The sequence below is a fragment of the Salvelinus sp. IW2-2015 genome, unplaced genomic scaffold (assembly GCF_002910315.2).
Source record: "Salvelinus sp. IW2-2015 unplaced genomic scaffold, ASM291031v2 Un_scaffold5883, whole genome shotgun sequence".
NCBI classification, from domain to species: Eukaryota; Metazoa; Chordata; class Actinopteri; order Salmoniformes; family Salmonidae; genus Salvelinus; species Salvelinus sp. IW2-2015.
In genome coordinates this window covers 5,600-24,468 of record NW_019947148.1, presented here as the reverse complement: position 1 = coordinate 24,468, position 18,869 = coordinate 5,600, and the positions used below count along the sequence as shown (strand labels likewise).

Below are 18,869 nucleotides of genomic sequence, written 5' to 3'. Positions count from 1 at the left end.
TTTGTCTTGTACTACTGAACCTAATTCATTAGAAGCCTGTTATTCACCTATCATTCCGCTCCACTCCAGATAGTTCCCTCCTGTTCTTGCCAGAGCAACCTTTGGGCCTGAAATCCTAATCTCTAGTCACCTTCCCGAAGCTACTCTCCTCCTCTTCTATCCCCTCTCCTTCTCTCCTCTCCATCCTCTCTCCTCCTTCTCCATCATCCTCTCATCTCCTTCTCTCACATTTCCTCTCCTCTCTCTAGTCTTCGATCTCCCTCTAACATACCTGTATTCCTTTCCTACTGCCTTCGGACATCCCTCTATCTCCTTCCTTTCACTCTCCAGTCCCGCCTTCTCCTCTCATGCCTCTCCATCCTTAACTCTCCTCTCCTATATCCCTCTCCATCTTCTCTCTTCCTCTCTCCTTTCACTCAATCCGAGCTCCCCTTCCTCTACTCCTGCTCTCCTTCCATCCCTCTCTCCTCTCTCCTTTCTTCTCCTCTCCATTCGGCGCTCTTCTCCCTCTCCCATTTTTCCTCTCTCTCCAGCCTCTCCTCTCTTTTTCCTCCCTCCCCATCCCCTTCTCATTACTATTATTATCAACAGTGTAATTCCTCTACCTCATACTTGATCCATCTCCTCCCTCCTCCCTGTCTCTTACTCTCTTCTATTACTCTCTCACTCTCTCTCTTCTACCCTCGTCTCCTTTCTCCATCCGTCAGACCATCTCATAGGATTTATAAAGTAAGATACAAAATTATATTTATAAGTATATTATATATATTATAGTATTATTATTATTATTAGAGTAGTATATATGTATATATTTAGTACTATATTATCATATTTTAGTATATTATTATATATTCTAAGTATATATTATATATTTTAAGTGATATTTATATAGTATAGTACTATTGTTCATAATATTATAGTATATGTTATCATATATATATAGTATATATATCTTCATCCGTTCATTTTATACTATTATCGAATTATTATTTATATAATTATGAGTTATAGTTTGATATCATTATCCGCGATATTATTATATATTTAGCAGATATATATATCTTAGTAAATCTATATGGACCCACTCTACCGATAAGGACGGCTGCACCTATATAGGTTTATCAGGGCTTCTGGTCTAGAGTTATGCCGACTATATACGGGATAGGCTGTCTGCAAGTCTAAGTATGGATGCACCTATATAGAAATATGGCTCTGGAGCTAGATTGTTATTGCACTATGTTGAAATAAGGCTCTGTCTATAGTTCAATCTATATAGGAATAGGCTCTGCGATACTTAAGTAGCACATATATAGATAGGCGTCTGTCGAAGAAATTAGGCCACTTATATAGGGAATAAATAGGCCTGATAAAAGTACCCACGCTAATATAGTTTTAATAAGAAATGTGTGCCAGTAAGCTCAATGGTCTAAAATGTACTGTAATAGGAATAGGGCTCAGATAAGATACAGTGCACTTATATAGGAATATGGGTGCAACACATTGCTCTGTCTAAACCGCCCCGCAAATGCAGTCCACCGGGGGGCAAACTCCTGCCCTCCAAGACCCACCCCCATTACACCATCCGGAGTCAACAAGAAGGCCAAAAAGATCATTAAGGACAACAACAACACCGCGAGCGCAGCTGCCTCTAATATTCATGCTGAAACACAACAACATTGGAAATAAATCCTAAGGTGTAAGATATACTTTCTGATAACAACACTGTAATTAGCTGCTCTATTAACCAACCTGTATAATGTATCTTCTTATTGATATTTATGACAGTCATTTATCGCTTCATATTTTGTACTAGTTCCCTGAGTTGTTCTCTGTAAGAAGGCAAATATTGATCTACTATGCTCTGCTAGAATCAAGTGGGTTTGCGATCAGAAAATCTCTCAGATGAAAAGTGAAAAAGAAAAAAAAGTATCTGATTCTCACTTCTCTGGGAAAATCTATAATTTGGAGATTAAGTGTTGAGTCTCATCACCTTCTCTGGCTTATCTAGTAACTGTGACTATAGTATTGCACTCTCTGGTTATCATGAACTTTCTGTGACGTTGTTGTGTCACTTCTCTGGGGTTATCAAAATCTGTACGTGTGGTTATTGTCACTTCTTCTGGGGAGTGTATACATTAATTCTATGGTACGTAGTTGTTGTTTATGTCACTCTCTGGGTTATCGAGTTGAATCTGGACGTGGTTATGTCACTTCTCTGGGTTATCAGAACTCTACGTGTAGTTTCACTCTCTGTGGTTATCAGAAATGCTGTGACGTAATGTTATTGTCACTTCTCTGTTAATCAGTAATCTGGACTTGTTATTGTCACTTTCTGCTGAGGTATCAGTAATCGGGACGTTGCGTTATTGTCACTTTCCTGGTTCAATCAGAATATCAATGTGACTTGGTCTATTGTCATTCTCTGGGTACAGTAATCTGCGGGACGATTGGTTTATGATCACTTCTCTGAGCTTATCATAATCTGACGTTGTTAAGTTGCACTTCTCGGTTTATCAATAATTTTGGGACGTATTCATTGTCACTTCTCTGGGTAAATTTATCAAACCCTGTGACGAATTGGTTAGTTTCACTCTCTGGTTAGCAGTCAACTCTGGTGGTAACCTGTGTCTAGGGTCACTCTCTTCTTAATGGGTTGTTATCAGGAAAATCGTACGTTAGTGTAGATTGTTAACTCCTCTGAGAAATCTTGTGTTGTTTCCGCGTTAATCTGGGGACGTATAAGTAGTATCTACTTACTCTTGGTGATCGTAGATTCTTGGACGTTTGGTAGTATTCACTTCTCTGGGGTTAGTTCTATAACTCTGGGACTTATAGCGCAATGTTGAGTCACTTCGTCTAGGGTAGTAACATGAATAAGACCACGCTTGCGCCACCGAGCGAGCTCTGATAAATACAATAACACTCCTGTTTTCTGCCAATAGTAACCTCTGTTCTCAATAGCTGAGTTCATTTTGGTCTCTTCCAGAGTGTCGGTTGCGGTGGCAGCAAGCTTAAAATGAACCATTATCATTAATCCAGAGATTGGTAGTCTAAGCATGGCTGTGAGAGGATGAGTGCCTATGACTCCAGTCTAAAGTAGTGCACTAATATAGGTGTCATAGGGCTCTGATCAAAAGTATGCACTATTTGCGAGTGGCCATTAGGGCTGTGTCTAATAATAGCATCTATATAGGTAAAAAGGTTGAACATAGGGCCGTTTAAAAGTCAGTGACTCTACTAAGCATGGATGCCTCATAGCAATAGGATCTTTTAATATGCCTAGGAATAGGGTTCCATTTAGGATACATCCAGGAGTTTCCGTAGTCTCCAGAAGTCGCTAAACAACAGCTAGTTGTTTGAGTTCATATTCAAAATCCCAAGTGCATACACACGACACACACACACCACAACCACACCACACACACAACACATCACACACAATACGAACACACTACACACACGAATACTGAACACACACACACACGCTAGTAATGCGCGGGTTGACTCATAACCAGCACAGCCCCAATAAAAATACCCTTATCCGTGGGACAGCGTATTTAGGTTCATGAAATATTGCGGGCGGTTTGAATAAAGAGAAAACATTTGCTTCAATCCATAATTGTATCTTTCTTGTGTAATTTATATCTGTACGCTACATTGAAGTTTTTTCTTTCATTATTTTTGGCTTTCTGGCATTTGTGCAGAAAAAGTTAACTTTGATCCAAGGAAGCAAAATGGACATTTTCTGAGTTTAATTCAATAAGAGAAAAGCTGCAAAATGGAGAGTTGAAAATAAAGAGAAGGGAAAAGAAAAGTATMATTTGGGAAAGATTTGGTGAAGTTGCAAAAGAGCCCTGATGAAAAAAACAGAAAAWATTTTTTTTMTAAATATATTTATATTATATTTATGCATAAATGCATAAAAACCTGTTTCAGGAAGCTTGGCGCATGTCGCACGTCACAGGTGTCTAAAAGCGTTTTTTTGGGCGGAAACATGGGAACTTTCATATGCCTTAATAACAAACTTGTATGAAATCTGTAAATACAAATAAAATGGTTAAATTATGAGCTTAGTTGGTTTAGCCACGGAAAACGTAAATAACCTTCCCACTAGCCATGATTGGCTGAGATAATGAGTGGGCTGGACATGCCGAGAGATGAGTTTGGATTGGTCTGCCATGTAGCWTGCTTCTGTCTATAACATGAGCTGCTCAGTATGTGTTGATAATCCTTGCTACCGCAGATTTTTATGAAAGATATAACTTTAGCCATGAAGAACTGCTGCTATTACTCTCAACAACCTGAATATAGCAGGCGCTATYGACAAAGATCAGTGRGAAAAAGTTGTGATGGACTACTTTCTGCACACGGTCAGTGTGAACCTGAGTGTCTTGACGCAAACGGGCCAAACAAGCTGTAACTACAAAGAAAATGGAAACGACACAGCCGAACTGTCTTATTTAACTTCTCTGGGATATGTGGGACGCTAACGTCCCACTTGGCCAAAAGCCAGTAAAATTGCAGAGCGCCAAATTCAAATAAATTACTATAAAAATCAAACTTTCATTAAATCACACATGAAAGATACCAAATTAAAGTTACACTTGTTGTGAATCCAGCCAACCTCTTTATCCATTGTCGAAGTATAACTGTAATGACAATTTGTGAGATACACTGGGCCGTCTTGCCCAGAAGTGGTGCGAGAAAAGAGGGGAGAGGAACAAAATCTTTACTCTGTTCCGCAATCAGCTGCTTCCAAGACATGGACGTGTAGCGAGCCTCTCTTCCTTCAGCTGTCCAACAAACTCATTCCCCTTCGGGGTTTTCAAAGTAGACGTCAACTCAGGAGGTTTAGCAAAATCAGGATCACCCATAAACGTCACGGACAGATCGACTATGGTGGGATCGATGACATCCTCAACTCTAGTCTTGCTCATGGTGTCTTTCTTAGACATAGCACACGTAGCGGCACACGCTGGGAACACTCTAGGTTACTTTTCCGATGAATCAGGTTCCACTCGTCTAGGTTCCTTACGAACGACAGGATTTGGCATTTCCTTCCGACCTTCCCTCCAGCCAAATTGTTTTCCAAACTGAATGAGACACCCTTCACCGGTAGGCTAGGCCTCACGACAACAGAACCAGAAATAAGATCAGGCTCGAGTTCCCCATTATACAAAGATCCATCCATGCAACCAATCTCCACACCTTGTACTAACACTAAAGTGTCAGACAAAGGCAAAACACCCCTTCAAAATGAAGGACTGGGCTGCCCCAGTGTCTCRCAGAATCTTCACCAGCTGCTTAAAAGTATCGCCACTCTGCAGAGACACCTTGAAGGAGCCATGACCAAATATCTCGCAGACATTTTTAGGGATGTGGCAATCTGCTCAAACAGAGTAGAATTGACATCCATTTCCTTTTCGTTGAAAGGGGGTACAAGTCGGCTGTTCCCGACCAATATCAAAACTCTGTTGAGGGTGTAGGATGGCATGACTATATTTGGATTACTTCCTGCTCCTGCTCTGTTAAATTGAATGGCATCTTCTTGTTCAGCTGCATGTTCTCGTTCTTGTTAGTTGGCTGCTCATCTTGTCTTTCTCTGTGCTCTAACTCTAATTTCTGTTGCTCCAATCTCTCCTCACATTCTCTTTCCATTTCCAGGAGTTCAAGCTCTAATATCTGTTGATGTCATTGACAGAAACTCTAGCACCAAAAGTGTATTTTCAACACTCAAATATCGGGGCACAGCAGAGCTTCAGAGTAGGAGATTAGAGTGACTATCATAGGAACAATGTACCGGATGAGAYCCCATTTTGTTACGTTCCCCAGCAAGAAAACCAAATCGTGTCACTCAACCAGAAGGGGGAACTAACAAAGAGTCAATAACAACAACCAAAACGAAACAGGAGGGGTTTCAGGAGGGGTTTCATGAGTGGGTTACTCAGGAGGGCGTTTCAGGAGTCAGGAGGGGTTTCAGGAGTGTTCAGGGAAGGGTTTCAGGAGTCAGGAGGGTTTCATGAGTCAGGGGGGTTTCAGGAGTCAGAGGGTTTCAGGAGGGGTTTCAGGAGTCAGGAGGGGTTTCAGGAGTGGATTCAGGAGGGGTTTTCAGGAGGGGTTCAGGAGCGGTTTCGGGAGATTTCAGAAGGGCTTCAGGTCAGGGGTCAGGAGGGGTTCAGAAGGCTTTCAGGAGGGGGCTTCAGGTGGGGTTGTAGGGGTTCAGAGGGGTTCAGAAAGGGCTTCAGGAGGGGTTCAGGAGGGGTTTCGGAGGGGCTTCAAAAAGGGTTTCAGGAGTCAGGAGGGGTTTCAGGAGGCTTGCAGCGGGGCTTCAGAGAAGGGTGTCAGGAGGGGCTCCGGTGGTTTCAGGAGGGGTTCAGAGGGGTTTCAGAGTGGTTCAGGAGGGGTTCAGGTGGGGTTTCAGGAGGGCTTCAGGAGGGTTTCAGAGGGGTTTCCTCAGGAGGGTTTCAGGAGGGGTTCAGGTGGGGTTTTCAGGAGGGGCTTCGGTGGTGGGTTTCAGGTGGGGTTTCAGGGTAGAGTAGTTTAGGAGGGTTCAGGTTGGGTTTCAGGTCAGGTAGGAGGAGAGTTTCAGGAGTCCGAGGGGCTTCAGGAGTGTTTCGGGAGGCTTCAGGAGGCTTGCGGAGGAATTCAGGAGGGGTTTCAGGAGGGGCTTCAGGAGGGGTTCAGGAGGGGTTTCAGGTGGGGTTTCAGGAGGGGCTTCAGCAGGGGCTTCCGGTGGGGTTTCAGGAGGGGTTCAGGAGGGTTTCAGGAGGGGTTCAGGAGGTGTTTCAAGGTGGGGTTTCAGGAGGGGCTTCAGGAGGGCTGCTGGAGGGGTTCAGGAGGGGTTTCAGGAGGGTTTCAGAGGGGTTCAGAGGGGTTCAGGTGGGGTTTCAGGAGGGCTTCAGGAGGGGTTTCAGGATGGGTTCATTGGTCTATGGGGTTTCAGAGGGGTTTCAGGAGGGTTTCAGGAGGGGTTTCAAGTGAGGGAGTTATCAGACTGTCAGGTTCAAGGTAGGAGTTTCAGAGGGCTCAGGAGTGGGAGTTTCAGGAGTCGGAGGGGCTTCAGGAGGGTTTCGGGAGGGGCTTCAGGAGGGGCTGCTGGAGGGGTTTAGGAGGGGTTTCAGGAGGACTTCAGGAGGGGATTCAGGAGGGGTTCAGGAGGGGCTTCAGGAGGGTTTCAGGAGAGGCTTCAGGAGGGGTTCAGTTGGGGTTTCAGGAGGGGCTTCGAGGAGGGCTGCTGGAGGGGTTCAGGGGGTTTCAGGAGGGTTTCAGGAGGGTTTCAGGAGGGTTCAGGTGGGGTTTCAGGAGGGCTTCAGGAGGGGTTCAGGAGGGGTTGGTTTCAGGTAGAGTTTCAGGAGGGTTTCAGGAGGGTTTCAGGTGGGGTTTCAGGAGGGGCTTCAGAGTCCAGTCGAGGAATTCAGGAGTCCGGAGGGGCTTCAGGGGGTTTCGCGAGGGGCTCAGGAGGGGCTGCTGGAGGGTTTAGGAGGGGTTTCAGGAGGGGCTTCAGGAGGGGTTCAGGAGGGTTTCAGGAGGGTTTCAGGAGGGGCTTCAGGAGGGTTTCAGGAGGGTTTCAGGAGAGGCTTCAGTGGTGGTTTCAAGGAGGGGCTTCAGAGGGGCTGCTGGAGGGTTCATGGCAGGGGTTTGCAGGAGGGTTTCAGTGAGGGTTTCAGGCAGGGTTCAGGTGGGGTTTCAGGAGGGGCTTCAGGAGGGTTTCAGGAGGGTTCAGGAGAGTTTCAGGGGGTTTCAGGAGGGTTCAGGTGGTGTTCAGGAGGGCTTCAGGAGTCAGGATGCGGTTTCAGGAGTCGAGGGGCTTCAGGAGGGGTTTCAGGAGTATATTTTTCAGGAGGGGTTCAGGAGGGTTTCAGGAGGGGCTTCAGGAGTCAGGAGGAGTTTCAGGAGTCCGGAGGGCTTCAGGAGGGGTTTCAGGCAGTAGTTTCATGGAGGGGTTCAGGAGGGTTTTCAGGAGGGTTTCGGGAGGGATTTCAGGAGGGTTTCAGGAGGGGTTTCGGGTAGAGGTTTTCGGAGGGGTTCCAGGAGGGGCTTCAGGAGGGGTTCAGGATGGGTTCAGGTGGGGTTTCAGGAGGGCTTCAGGAGGGGTTCAGGTGGGGTTCAGGAGGGGCTTCCGGTGGGGTTTCAGGAGGGGTTCAGGAGGGGTTTCAGGAGGGGCTTCAGGAGTCAGAGGAGTTTTCAGGAGCCTGGAGGGGCTTCAGGAGGGTTTCGGGAGGGGCTTCAGGAGGGGCTGCCTGGAGGGGTTTAGGAGGGGTTTCAGGAGGGGCTGTCAGGAGGTTCAGGAGAAGGGGTTCAGGAGGGGTTTCAGGTGTTCAGGAGGAGGCTCTCACGGTATCGGGAAGGGTTTCAGGGTGAGTCAGGAGGGGTTCAGGAGGGTTTCAGGTAGGAGGGTTTCAGGAGTCAGGAAGGGGTTTCAGGAGTCAGGCGAGGGTTCATGAGTCAGGAGGGGTTTCAGGAGTTCAGGAGGGTTTCAGGAGGGTTTCAGGAGGTTCAGGAGGGTTTCAGGAGTGGATTCAGAGGGGTTTCAGGAGGGGTTCAGGAGGGTTTCGGGAGGGATTTCAGAAGGGGTTCAGGAGGGGTTCAGGAGGGGTTCAGAAAGGGCTTCAGGAGGGGCTTAGGTGGGGTTCAGGAGGGTTTCAGGAGGGGTTTCAGAAAGGGCTTCAGGAGGGGTTCAGGAGGGGTTTCAGGAGGGCTTCAGAAAGGGTTTCAGGAGTCAGGAGGGGTTTCAGGAGAGGCTTCAGGAGGGGCTTCGAGGAGGTTTCAGGAGGGGCTTCCGGTGGGGTTTCAGGAGGGGTTCAGGAGGGTTTCAGGAGTGTTCAGGAGGGGGTCAGTGGGTTCAGGAGGTTCAGGAGGGTTTCAGGAGGGGTTTCAGAGGGTTTCGGAGTGGGGTTCAGGTGGGGTTTCAGGAGGGTGCTTCGGTGGGGTTCAGGTGGGTTTTCAGGAGTAGTTTTCAGGAGGGTTTCAGGAGGGGTTTCAGAGGGGGCTTCAGGGTCAGGAGGAGTTTCAGGAGGTCCAGAGGGGCTTCAGGAGGTTTCGTGGAGTCGTCTTCAGGAGGGGTTTGCAGGGGGAATTTCAGAGAGGGTTTCAGGAGGGCTTCGGCAGGGGTTCAGAGGGGTTTCAGTGGGGTTTCAGGAGGGGCTTCAAGATGGGTCGGTGGGTTTCAGGAGGGGTTCAGGAGGGTTCAGATGGGGTTCAGAGGGTGTTTCAGGTGGGGTTTTCAGGAGGGGCTTCAGGAGGGCTGCTGGAGGGGTTCAGGAGTTTCAGGTGGTTCAGGAGGGGTTCAGGAGGGGTTCAGGGGGTTCAGGGGGGTTCAGGAGGGCGTTTAGAGTGGAGGTGGGTTCAGGGAGTCTGGAGGTTTCAGGAGGGTTTCAGGAGGGGTTTCAGGAGGGCTTCAGGCAGTCAGGAGGAGTTTCAGGAGTCCGATGGGCGTTCAGGAGGGTTTCTTCGGAGGGCTCGATGAGGGGCTGGCTGGAGGGGTTTAGGAGGGGTTCAGGAGGGACTTCAGGAGGGGTAGGAGGGTTTCAGGAAGCAAGGTTCAGGAGGGCTTCAGGAGGGTTTCAGGAGAGGCTTCAGGAGGGGTTCAGTTGGGGTTTCAGGAGGGGCTTCGGAGGGGCTGCTGGAGGGGTTCAGGAGGGTTTCAGGAGGGTTTCAGGAGGGTTTCAGGAGGGATTCAGGTGGGTTTCAGGAGGGGCTTCAGGAGGGGTTTCAGGAGGGGTTTCAGTGAGGATCAGGAGGGTTTCAGGAGGGTTCAGGTGGTTTCAGGAGGGCTTCAGGAGTCAGGAGGAATTCAGGAGTCCGGAGGGCTTCAGGAGGGTTTCGGGAGGGCTTTCAGGAGGGGCTGCTGGAGGGGTTTAGGAGGGGTTTCAGGAGGGGGTTCAGGAGGTTCTAGGAGGGGTTTCAGGAGGGTTTCAGAGGGCTTCATCGAGGAGTTTCAGGAGCGTTTCAGGAGAGGCTTCAGTTGGGGTTTCAGGAGGGGCTTCAGAGGGGCTGCTGGAGGGGTTCATGAGGGGTTTCAGGAGGTTTCAGGAGGGTTTCAGGGAGGGTTTCAGGTGGGTTTCAGGAGGGGCTTCAGGAGGGGTTCAGGAGGGGTTTCAGGAGAGTTTCAGGAGGGTTCAGGAGGGTTTCAGGGTGGTGTTTCAGGAGGGGCTTCAGGAGTCAGGAGGAGTTTCAGGAGTCCGGAGGGGCTTCAGGAGGGGTTTCAGGAGTAGTTTCAGGAGGGTTCAGGAGGGGTTTCAGGAGGGGCTTCAGGAGTCAGGGAGGAGTTTCAGGAGTCCGGGGGCTTCAGGAGGGGTTTCAGGAGTAGTTTCAGGAGGGTCAGGAGGGGTTTCAGGAGGGTTTCGGGAGGGATTTCAGGAGGGTTTCAGGAGGGTTCGGGAGAGGTTTCAGGAGGGGTTCCAGGAGGGCTTCAGGAGGGGTTTCAGGATGGGTTCAGTGGGGTTCAGGAGGGGCTTCAGGAGGGGTTCAGGTGGGGTTTCAGGAGGGGCTTCCGGTGGGGTTTCAGGAGGGGTTCAGGAGGGTTTCAGGAGGGGGCTTCAGGGTCAGGAGAGTTTCAGGAGCCTGGAGGGCTTCAGAGAGGTTTCGGGAGGGGCTTCAGGAGGCTGCGTGCTGGGTGGGTTAGGAGTTTCAGGAGGGGCTTCAGGAGGGGTTCAGGAGGGGTTCAGGAGGGTTTCAGGTGGGTTTCAGGAGGGGCTTCAGCAGGGGCTTCCTGTGGGTTTCAGGAGGGTTCAGGAGGGTTTCAGGAGGGGTTTCAGGTGGGGTTTCAGGAGGGGCTTCAGGAGGGGCTGCTGGAGGGGTTCAGGAGGGGTTTCAGGAGGGTTTCAGGAGGGGTTCAGGAGGGGTTCAGGTGGGTTTCAGGAGGGGGCTTCAGGAGGGGTTTAGGAGGGTTTTCAGGAGGGTTTCAGGAGGGTTTCAGGAGGGTTCAGTGGGTTTCAGGAGGGGCGTTCAGAGGGGGTTCAGGAGGGGTTCAGGAGGGTTTCAGGGTTTCAGGAGGTTCAGGAGGGTTTCAGGGGGGTTTCAGGAGGGCTTTCAGAGTCAGGAGGAGTTTCAGGGTCCGGAGGGTTCAGGCGGTTCAGGAGTTTCAGGAGGGTGTTTCAGGAGTGTTAGGGGTTTCAGGAGGGGCTTCAGAGAGTCAGGAGGAGTTTCGAGGAGTCCGGAGGGCTTCAGGAGGGGTTTCAGGAGTGTTTCAGAGGGGTTCAGGAGGGGTTTCAGGAGGTTTCGGAGAGGTTTCAGAAGGGTTTCGTGGAGAGTTTCAGAAGGGGCTTCCGGAGGGGTTCAGGGGGGGTTCATTGTTTCAGAGCTGCTGGAGGGTTTCAGGAGGGTCTGCAGGAGGGTTCAGGAGGGGTTCAGGTGGGGTTTCAGGCAGGGGTTCAGGCAGGGTTTCAGGAGGGGTTCAGGAGAGTTTCAGGTGGGTTTCAGCAGGGTTCAGGAGGGTTTCAGGGGTTGGTGTTTCAGTGGGTTTCAGGAGGGGCTTTCAGGAGGGTCAGGAAGCAACCAAAATAGGTGGAGCAAAACCAAAACACAGGGAAATCAGATAAAGGAAATCAGATAAAGGACAGCACAGGTGAAACACCTTCCCACTATGGAGTTGGCCACCAGCACAGGTGAAACACATACTGACTAACGAGGTGACACCAATCAGTGCACCCTACGTGCTAACGAGCTATACGTGCTAACGAGCTATACGTGCTAACAAGCTATACGTGTTAACGAGCTATACGTGCTAACAAGCTATACGTGCTAACAAGCTATACGTGCTAATGAGCTATACGTGCTAACAAGCAATACGTGCTAACAAGCTATACGTGCTAACAAGCTATACCTGCTAACAAGCTATACCTGCTAACAAGCTATACGTGYTAAATTCCAACCTCAAAACATAAATGGAAAAACCAAAGCCTGTAACAATCTGTTGTTCACAGATACCTTTAAAAATAGGTAAGGACGTGCATCAGAAAACCAGTCAGTATTTGGCGTGAACACCATTTGCCTCATGCACGACACATCTCCTTCACATAGAGTTGATCAGGCTGTTGATTGTGGCATGCTCTCACTCTTCAATGGCTGAACACACTGTCGTACACGTCGATCCAAAGCATCCCAAACATGCTGAATGGGAGACATGTCTGGTGAGTATGCAGGCCATTGAAGAACTGGGACATTTTCAGCTTCCAGGAATTGTGTACGGATCCTTGCAACATTGGGCAGTGGATTATCATGCTGAAACATGAGGTGATGGCGGCGGAGGAATGGCACGACAATGGACCTCAGGGTCTCGTCACAGTATCTCTGTGCATTGAAATTGCCATTGATAAAATGCAATTGTGTTTGTTGTCCGTAGCTTACGCCTGCCCATACCATAACCCCACCGCCACCATGGGGCACTCTGTTCACAACGTTGACATCAGCAAACCTGCTCGCCCACACCACGCCAAGAACGCTGTCTGCTATCTGYTCGGTATGTTTGAAACCGGGATTCATCCATGAAGAGCACACTTCTAGAGCGTGCCAGAGACCAKCGAAGGTGGGCATTTGCCAACTGAAGTCTGTTACGAAGCAAAACTGAAGTCAAGACCCTGGTGAGGACGACGAGCACGCAGATAAGCTTCCCTGAGACGGTTTCTAACAGTTTGTGCAGAAATTATTTGGTTGTGCAAACCCACAGTTTTATCAGCTGTCCGGGTGGCTGGTCTCAGACGATCGCGCAGATGAAGAAGCCAGATGTGGAGGTCCTGGGCTGGAATGGTTGCACGTGGTCTGCGGTTGTGAGGCCGGTTGGACGTAATGCCAAATTCTCTAAAACGATGTTGAGGCGGCTTATCTTTGAGAAATTAACACCGARTTCTCTGGCAACAGCTCTGGTGGACAATTGTGGTCAATTGTGCAGTCAGCATGCCAATTGTACACTCCCTCAACTTGAGACATCTGTGGCATTGTGTTGTGTGACAAAACTGCACATTTTTTAGAGTGGCCTTTTATTGTCCTCCAGCACAATGTGCACCTGTGTAATGATCATGCTGTTTAATCAGCTTCTTTATATGCCACACCTGTCAGGTGGATGGATTATCTTAACAAAGGAGAAGTTCTGACTAACAGGGATGTAAACAACATTTGTGTACAACATTTGAGAGAAATAAGCTTAAAAAATTTGAATAGTGAATTTTTAATAGTGGTAGACATCTTTTATTTCAGCTCAATGAAACACGGAACCAACGCTTTACATGTTGAATTTATATTTTTTGTTCAGTGTGGAGTGAAGCATTCATTCAATCGATTTATGACATTATTCTGGTGAGTAAGGGTTTATTCAGTCTTCTGGGGCAATATGTAATGACAGAAGAGAAGCTGCATCTATCTAATTATAGACAAGTYGACTAACGATTAGCCAAAATGTCGGAAATTATAAGCAAAAACAAATCTAAATCAGACAAGAACATAAAAAACACCCTGTGTATAAAAATAGTTCCACAGCGTATGTTCTATATGAGGTCGGTTGCGGGCCTCCGATTATTTTTTTTATCAGATATAGTCGGTCGGTTGTGGATGGGTTATTACCAATTGCGGGCGGGTGAACAAACAGGGGGAGGTGGTGGGGAATATTGTTGAGCTAAAAGTGCAAACAATGCATAAAATATGTGTTACAGAAACCTAATTAACACACACACACACACACACACACACACACACACACACACACACACACACACACACACACACACACACACACACCTGTCTCTTATACACATCTAGATGTGTATAAGAGACAGCACACACACACACACACACACACACACACACACACACACACACACACACACACACACACACACACACACACACACACACACACACACACACACACACACACACACACACACCACCCTTTACACACGCACACACACACACACACACACACACACAAACAGAAGCCCATCCAATAACCAAAGTTAAAGTAACATGAAAACATAAGCTACAGATAGAGCTATATCATCCTCGGTGTGTTTGTGTGTGTGTGTGCGTTCCTGCATCTATATGAGAGTGTGTGTGTGTGTGTGCATATCAGTGTGTGGTACATCATTAAGCCAGGTCTGACATTAAGAGAGAACACTAATGAAGTCTGTCTCATTATGTGGTGTAATAGAATGCTGTTTTATAATCCTGCCGTGGCTGCCTCTCTCCCGCATCCTCATTGGCTGCATCAGTGACTGCAACCTTCTACCATGCATAGCAACAGTAACCAAGCAGGGGTTAGCCAGTGGCGGCTATAGATGTGTTGAGGTCATTCAGAGACCCTCCAAATGAGAGAGAGTCAAGCCGATTTTATTTGTCTGATTAATTAATGAAGAGTTATACACCGAGAGGACAAAACATTAAGAACACCTGCTCTTTCCATGACACAGACTGACCAGGTGATTCCAGGTTAAAGTCATGACTCCTTATTGATGTCACTTGTTAAATCCACTTCAGAATCAGTGTAAATGAAGGGGAGGAGACAGGTTAAAGAAGGAGGTTTAATAAGCCTTCATACAATTGAGACATGGATTGTGTATGTGTGCCATTCAGAGGGTGAATTTAAGTGCCTTTGAACAGGGTATAGTAGTAGGTGCCAGGCGCACCGGTTTGTGTCAAGAACTGCAACGCTGCTGGGTTTTTCACGCTCGACAGTTTCAAGAATGGTCCACCAGCCAAACGAAATAGGGCCAACTTGACACAACTGTGGGAATTATTGGAGTCAACAAAGGCCCAGCATCCCTGTGGAAAGCTGTTGATCCCTCAAGTCATCTGTGTGTCTTAATTATCTCATCAAACAGATCACTTAAACCACTGGAAAAGCTCAGTTAATTGTATTTTATTTTACATAGGGTGTGTTACATATGGAAAGAGACACAGTTTAACATTTTTTGGGGAACAATCGATTGGTTGAAAGAACAGACGACTTTCTGTCGACCAGGATTTATTGTTGTTCTTTGGACTTTACTTATATTTACAATATCCTTTAGAAAGGAGTCACAAACCTGAACTTTTTCCACATTTTGTTGTGATACAATGTCGGATTAAAATGTATTTAATTGTCTTTTTTTTTTTTTGTCAACGATCTACACAAAATACTCTGTCAAAAGTGGAAGAAAAATTCTGACATTTTGTAAAGAATTCATGAAAAATAAAACACTAACATATCTTCATTAGATAAGTATTCAACCCCCATTAGAATCAACCCCGAGATAGAATGTTAGAATCAACCCCGAGAGTAGAATGTTAGAATCAACCCCGAGATAGAATGTTAGAATCAACCCCGAGATAGAATGTTAGAATCAACCCCGAGATAGAATGTTAGAATCACCTTTGACAGTGATTACAGCTGTGAGTGTTTCTGGGTAAGTCTCTAAGAGTTTTACACACCTGGATTGTGCAACATTTGCCCATTTATTCTTTTCAAAATTCTTCAAGCTCTGTCAAATTTGTGTTGATCATTGCCATAGATGTTAAAGAAGATTTAAGTCATAACTGTAACTCGACCACTCAGGAACATTCACTGTCTTCTTGGGAAGCCAGACCAGTGTAGATTTGGCCTTCTATTTTAGGTAATTGTCTTGCTGAAAAATGAATTCATCTCCCAGTGTCTGGTAGAAAGCAGACTGAACTAGGTTTTCCTCTAGGATTTTGCCTGTGCTTAGCTGCATTCCGTTTATTTTTTATTCTGAAAAACGTCCCAGTCCTTAACAATTACAAGCATACCCATAACATGATGCAGCCACCACAAGGCATGAAAATAATGGAGAGCGGTAGTCAGTAATGTGTTGTATTGGATTTGCCCAAAACACAACACTTTGTATTCAGGAAAAAAAGTGAATTGCTTTGCCACATTGCCTTGTTGCAAACAGGATGCATGTTGTGGAATATTTTTTATTCTGTAAAGGCTTCTGTCTTTTCACTCTGCCAATTAGGTTAGTATTGTGTACAATGTTGTTGATCCATCCTCAGTTTTCTCCTATCACAGCCATTAAACTTTACATTTTAAAGGTATCATTGGCCTCATGGTGAAATCCCTGAGCGGTATCTTTGTAGTGACTGGGTGTATTGAAATACCATCCAAAGTGTAATTAATAACTTCACAATGCTCAAAGGATATTCAATGTCTGCTATTTTTTTTTTTGATCTACCAATTGGTGCCCTTCTTTGTGAGGAGTTGGATAACCTCCCTGGTCTTTGTGGTTGAATCTGTGTTTGAAATTCACTGCTCGACTAAAGGACCTTGTATGTGTGGGGTAAAGAGATGAGGTTGTTATGAAAAAATGATTGACTCAAGACATTTCAGGTTAACATTTTTTTTTACTAAATTTGTAAACATTTCAAAAAACCTACTTCCACTTTGACATTATGGGGTATTGTGTTTGGCCAGTGACCAAAAAAATCTAAATTTAATCAATTTTAACACAAAATGTGGAAAAAGTCAAGGGGTGTGAATACATTCTGAAGGCACTGTATGTCTACCAAACATTTTAAGGTCTATACACAGATGGGCTGCATACAATACATGACCAAAAGTAGATGGACACCTGCTCGTCGAACATCTTATTCCTAAATGACGGACGTTAATATGGAGTTGGTCCCCCCTTTGCTGCTATAACAGACTCTACTCTTCTGGGAAGGCTTTCCACTAGATGTTGGAACATTGCTACGGGGCCTTGCTTCCATTCAGCCACAAGAGCATTAGTGGGGCTCGGGTACTGATGTTGGGAGATTAGGCCTGGCTCTCAGTCGGCATTCCAATTCATCCCAAAAGTTTTCGATGGAGTTGAGGTCAGGGCTCTGTACAGGCCAGTCAAGTTCTTTCACGCCTGGTCTCGACAAACCATTTCTGTATGGACCTCGCTTTGTGCATGGGGGCCTTGTCATGCTGAAACAGGAAAGGGCTTTCCTGAAACTGCTACCACAACGTTGGAAGCACAGAATAGTCTAGAATGTTATTGTATACGGAATCATTAAGATTTCCCTTCACTGGAAATAAAGGAGCTTAAAGGAACCATGAAAAACAGCCTCACACCACAATTAACATTATTTTACCCATTGGCCAAAATCAAAAATTTTGATTGGACATCCTACATACAGCAAACTAAATGTAAAGCTATTTAGCTAATGTTAGCTAGTCAGCTAGCTTGTTAAATAGCAATTTTCCTAAATAAACTTTATAATCCCTTTGTCTCTACATTAACTAACATTCCTTTTAACTGTATTTATTTTAATTTTTGTGCATGTTTCATTATGAAGTTATGATTACTTACAATTACTTCTATCCCTAGTACTTTGGTCAAACATCTTCCCGAAGTAACTTTAGATCCTTGGGTCACAGAGTTTCATGTGAGTTTTGATCACCCCCTCGATAGGTTTGCATCGTTTAGAGCGCCAACAGGGCTGAAAAGGCAGTAGTCGTCGATCAAAGTTGAATTGGAACACCACTCCGACTCGATGCGGCTCGCAGGGGGTCGGGGCCCCGACTCTGGTGAGGAATATGCATGTTCTCCTCATTCTGTGTCTCTGTGTTTACTACCCTAATAAGGTAGTTGGTATTCAGGGCACTTCCTGTGTTTCAAATAGAAGAAAACAACAAAAACACAAGGACCTAATAACTGTCAAACGAAAGCTGTGTTGGTTTCTGAGTCAGAGTAGATTATAAGCTTAGTTGGACACAACAACAAACCCGTTTCCATATAGCTTCAATATTTCCTCTAGTGGAAGTACTGGCTCGGGCTCCCGGGTGGCGCAGCGGTCTAAGACACTGCATCTCAGTGCTAGAGGCATCACTAGAAACACCCTGGTTTGAATCCAGGCTGTATCACAACCGGCCGTGATTGGGAGTCCCATAGGGCGGCGCACAATTGGCCCAGCGTCGTCTAGGTTTGGCCAGTGGAGGCCATCATTGTAAATAAGAATTTGTTCTTAACTGACTTGCCTAGTTAAATAAAAGGTAAAATAAAAAATTATAAAAAATAAAAAAATAGTGGACATAACACACTGTATGGAGGCTAGGGTTTGGGAGAGGATGGTGTTTAAGAGAGTGAGTCAGACAGACGTGTCCCAATTCTCACTTTTGACCTATTTCCTATAGAGTATTTACACATTGTTCCCTCTTATGGGCCCTTGTCAGAGGGCTCTGGTCGAAAGCAGTGCACTACATACGGAAAAGGGTGCCATTTTGGATAACGCCTAGGTCTGAGTCAACAGTGGAAACACTACCCGCTGGGCACATCACGTCATTTCAACGTGGAAACACTACCCGCTGGGCACATCACGTCATTTCAACGTGGAAACCACTCACCCGCTGGGCACATCACGTCATTTCAACGTGGAAACACTACCCGCTGGGCACACACGTCATTTCAACGTGGAAACACTACCCGCTGGGCACATCACGTCATTTCAACGTGAAACACTACCCGCTGGCACATGCACGTGCGATTTCAACGTGGAAACACTACCCGCTGGGCACATCACGTCATTTCAACGTGGAAACACTACCCGCTGGGCACATCACGTCATTTCAACGTGGAAACGTGGGTAATATTCGGTTGAGACGTTGATCAATGAGATTTCAATCTTCTTTCGCCCACTCCATAAAGACAGCCGGAAATTCACAATGTGTCATCACTGTGCTTTCAACCATTTTTAAAAAGCACAAATCCAATTTCCTAGTGGAAAAACAATGTCAGATATTTTGTATTTTTACAACAAGATGATTGATCTAATAGAACAATCAAATGACCGGGATTGCGGTTGGTGTACCTGTGGAGGTATTTCAAGGCCTACCTTCAAACTCAGTGCGTCTTTGCTTGACATCATGGGAATATCAAAAGAAATCTGCCAAGACC

General features: G+C 46.4%; 3 protein-coding genes across 3 annotated transcripts; all 3 read left to right on the top strand.

The window, feature by feature from the left end:
- The first annotated feature begins 6,019 nt into the window (after window positions 1-6,019).
- Window positions 6,020-8,010, top strand: LOC139026802 (uncharacterized). Its single transcript, XM_070442085.1, has 2 exons — window positions 6,020-6,517; window positions 7,387-8,010. Exons 1-2 carry the CDS (start codon window positions 6,020-6,022, stop codon window positions 8,008-8,010), a joined length of 1,122 nt encoding a protein of 373 aa, XP_070298186.1.
- A 45-nt stretch (window positions 8,011-8,055) lies between these two features.
- On the top strand, window positions 8,056-9,861 carry LOC112078574 (uncharacterized transmembrane protein DDB_G0289901-like). The gene is made up of 2 exons (XM_070442084.1): window positions 8,056-8,357; window positions 8,535-9,861. Exons 1-2 carry the CDS (start codon window positions 8,056-8,058, stop codon window positions 9,859-9,861), a joined length of 1,629 nt encoding a protein of 542 aa, XP_070298185.1.
- Window positions 9,862-10,008: 147 nt separating this feature from the next.
- On the top strand, window positions 10,009-11,410 carry LOC139026801 (uncharacterized; the record flags this gene model as incomplete). Its single annotated transcript, XM_070442083.1, has 2 exons — window positions 10,009-10,608; window positions 10,725-11,410. Coding segments are annotated over exons 1-2 (1,286 nt in total), but the record flags the coding sequence as incomplete, so codon positions are not given.
- Between the last annotated feature and the right edge of the window lie 7,459 nt (window positions 11,411-18,869).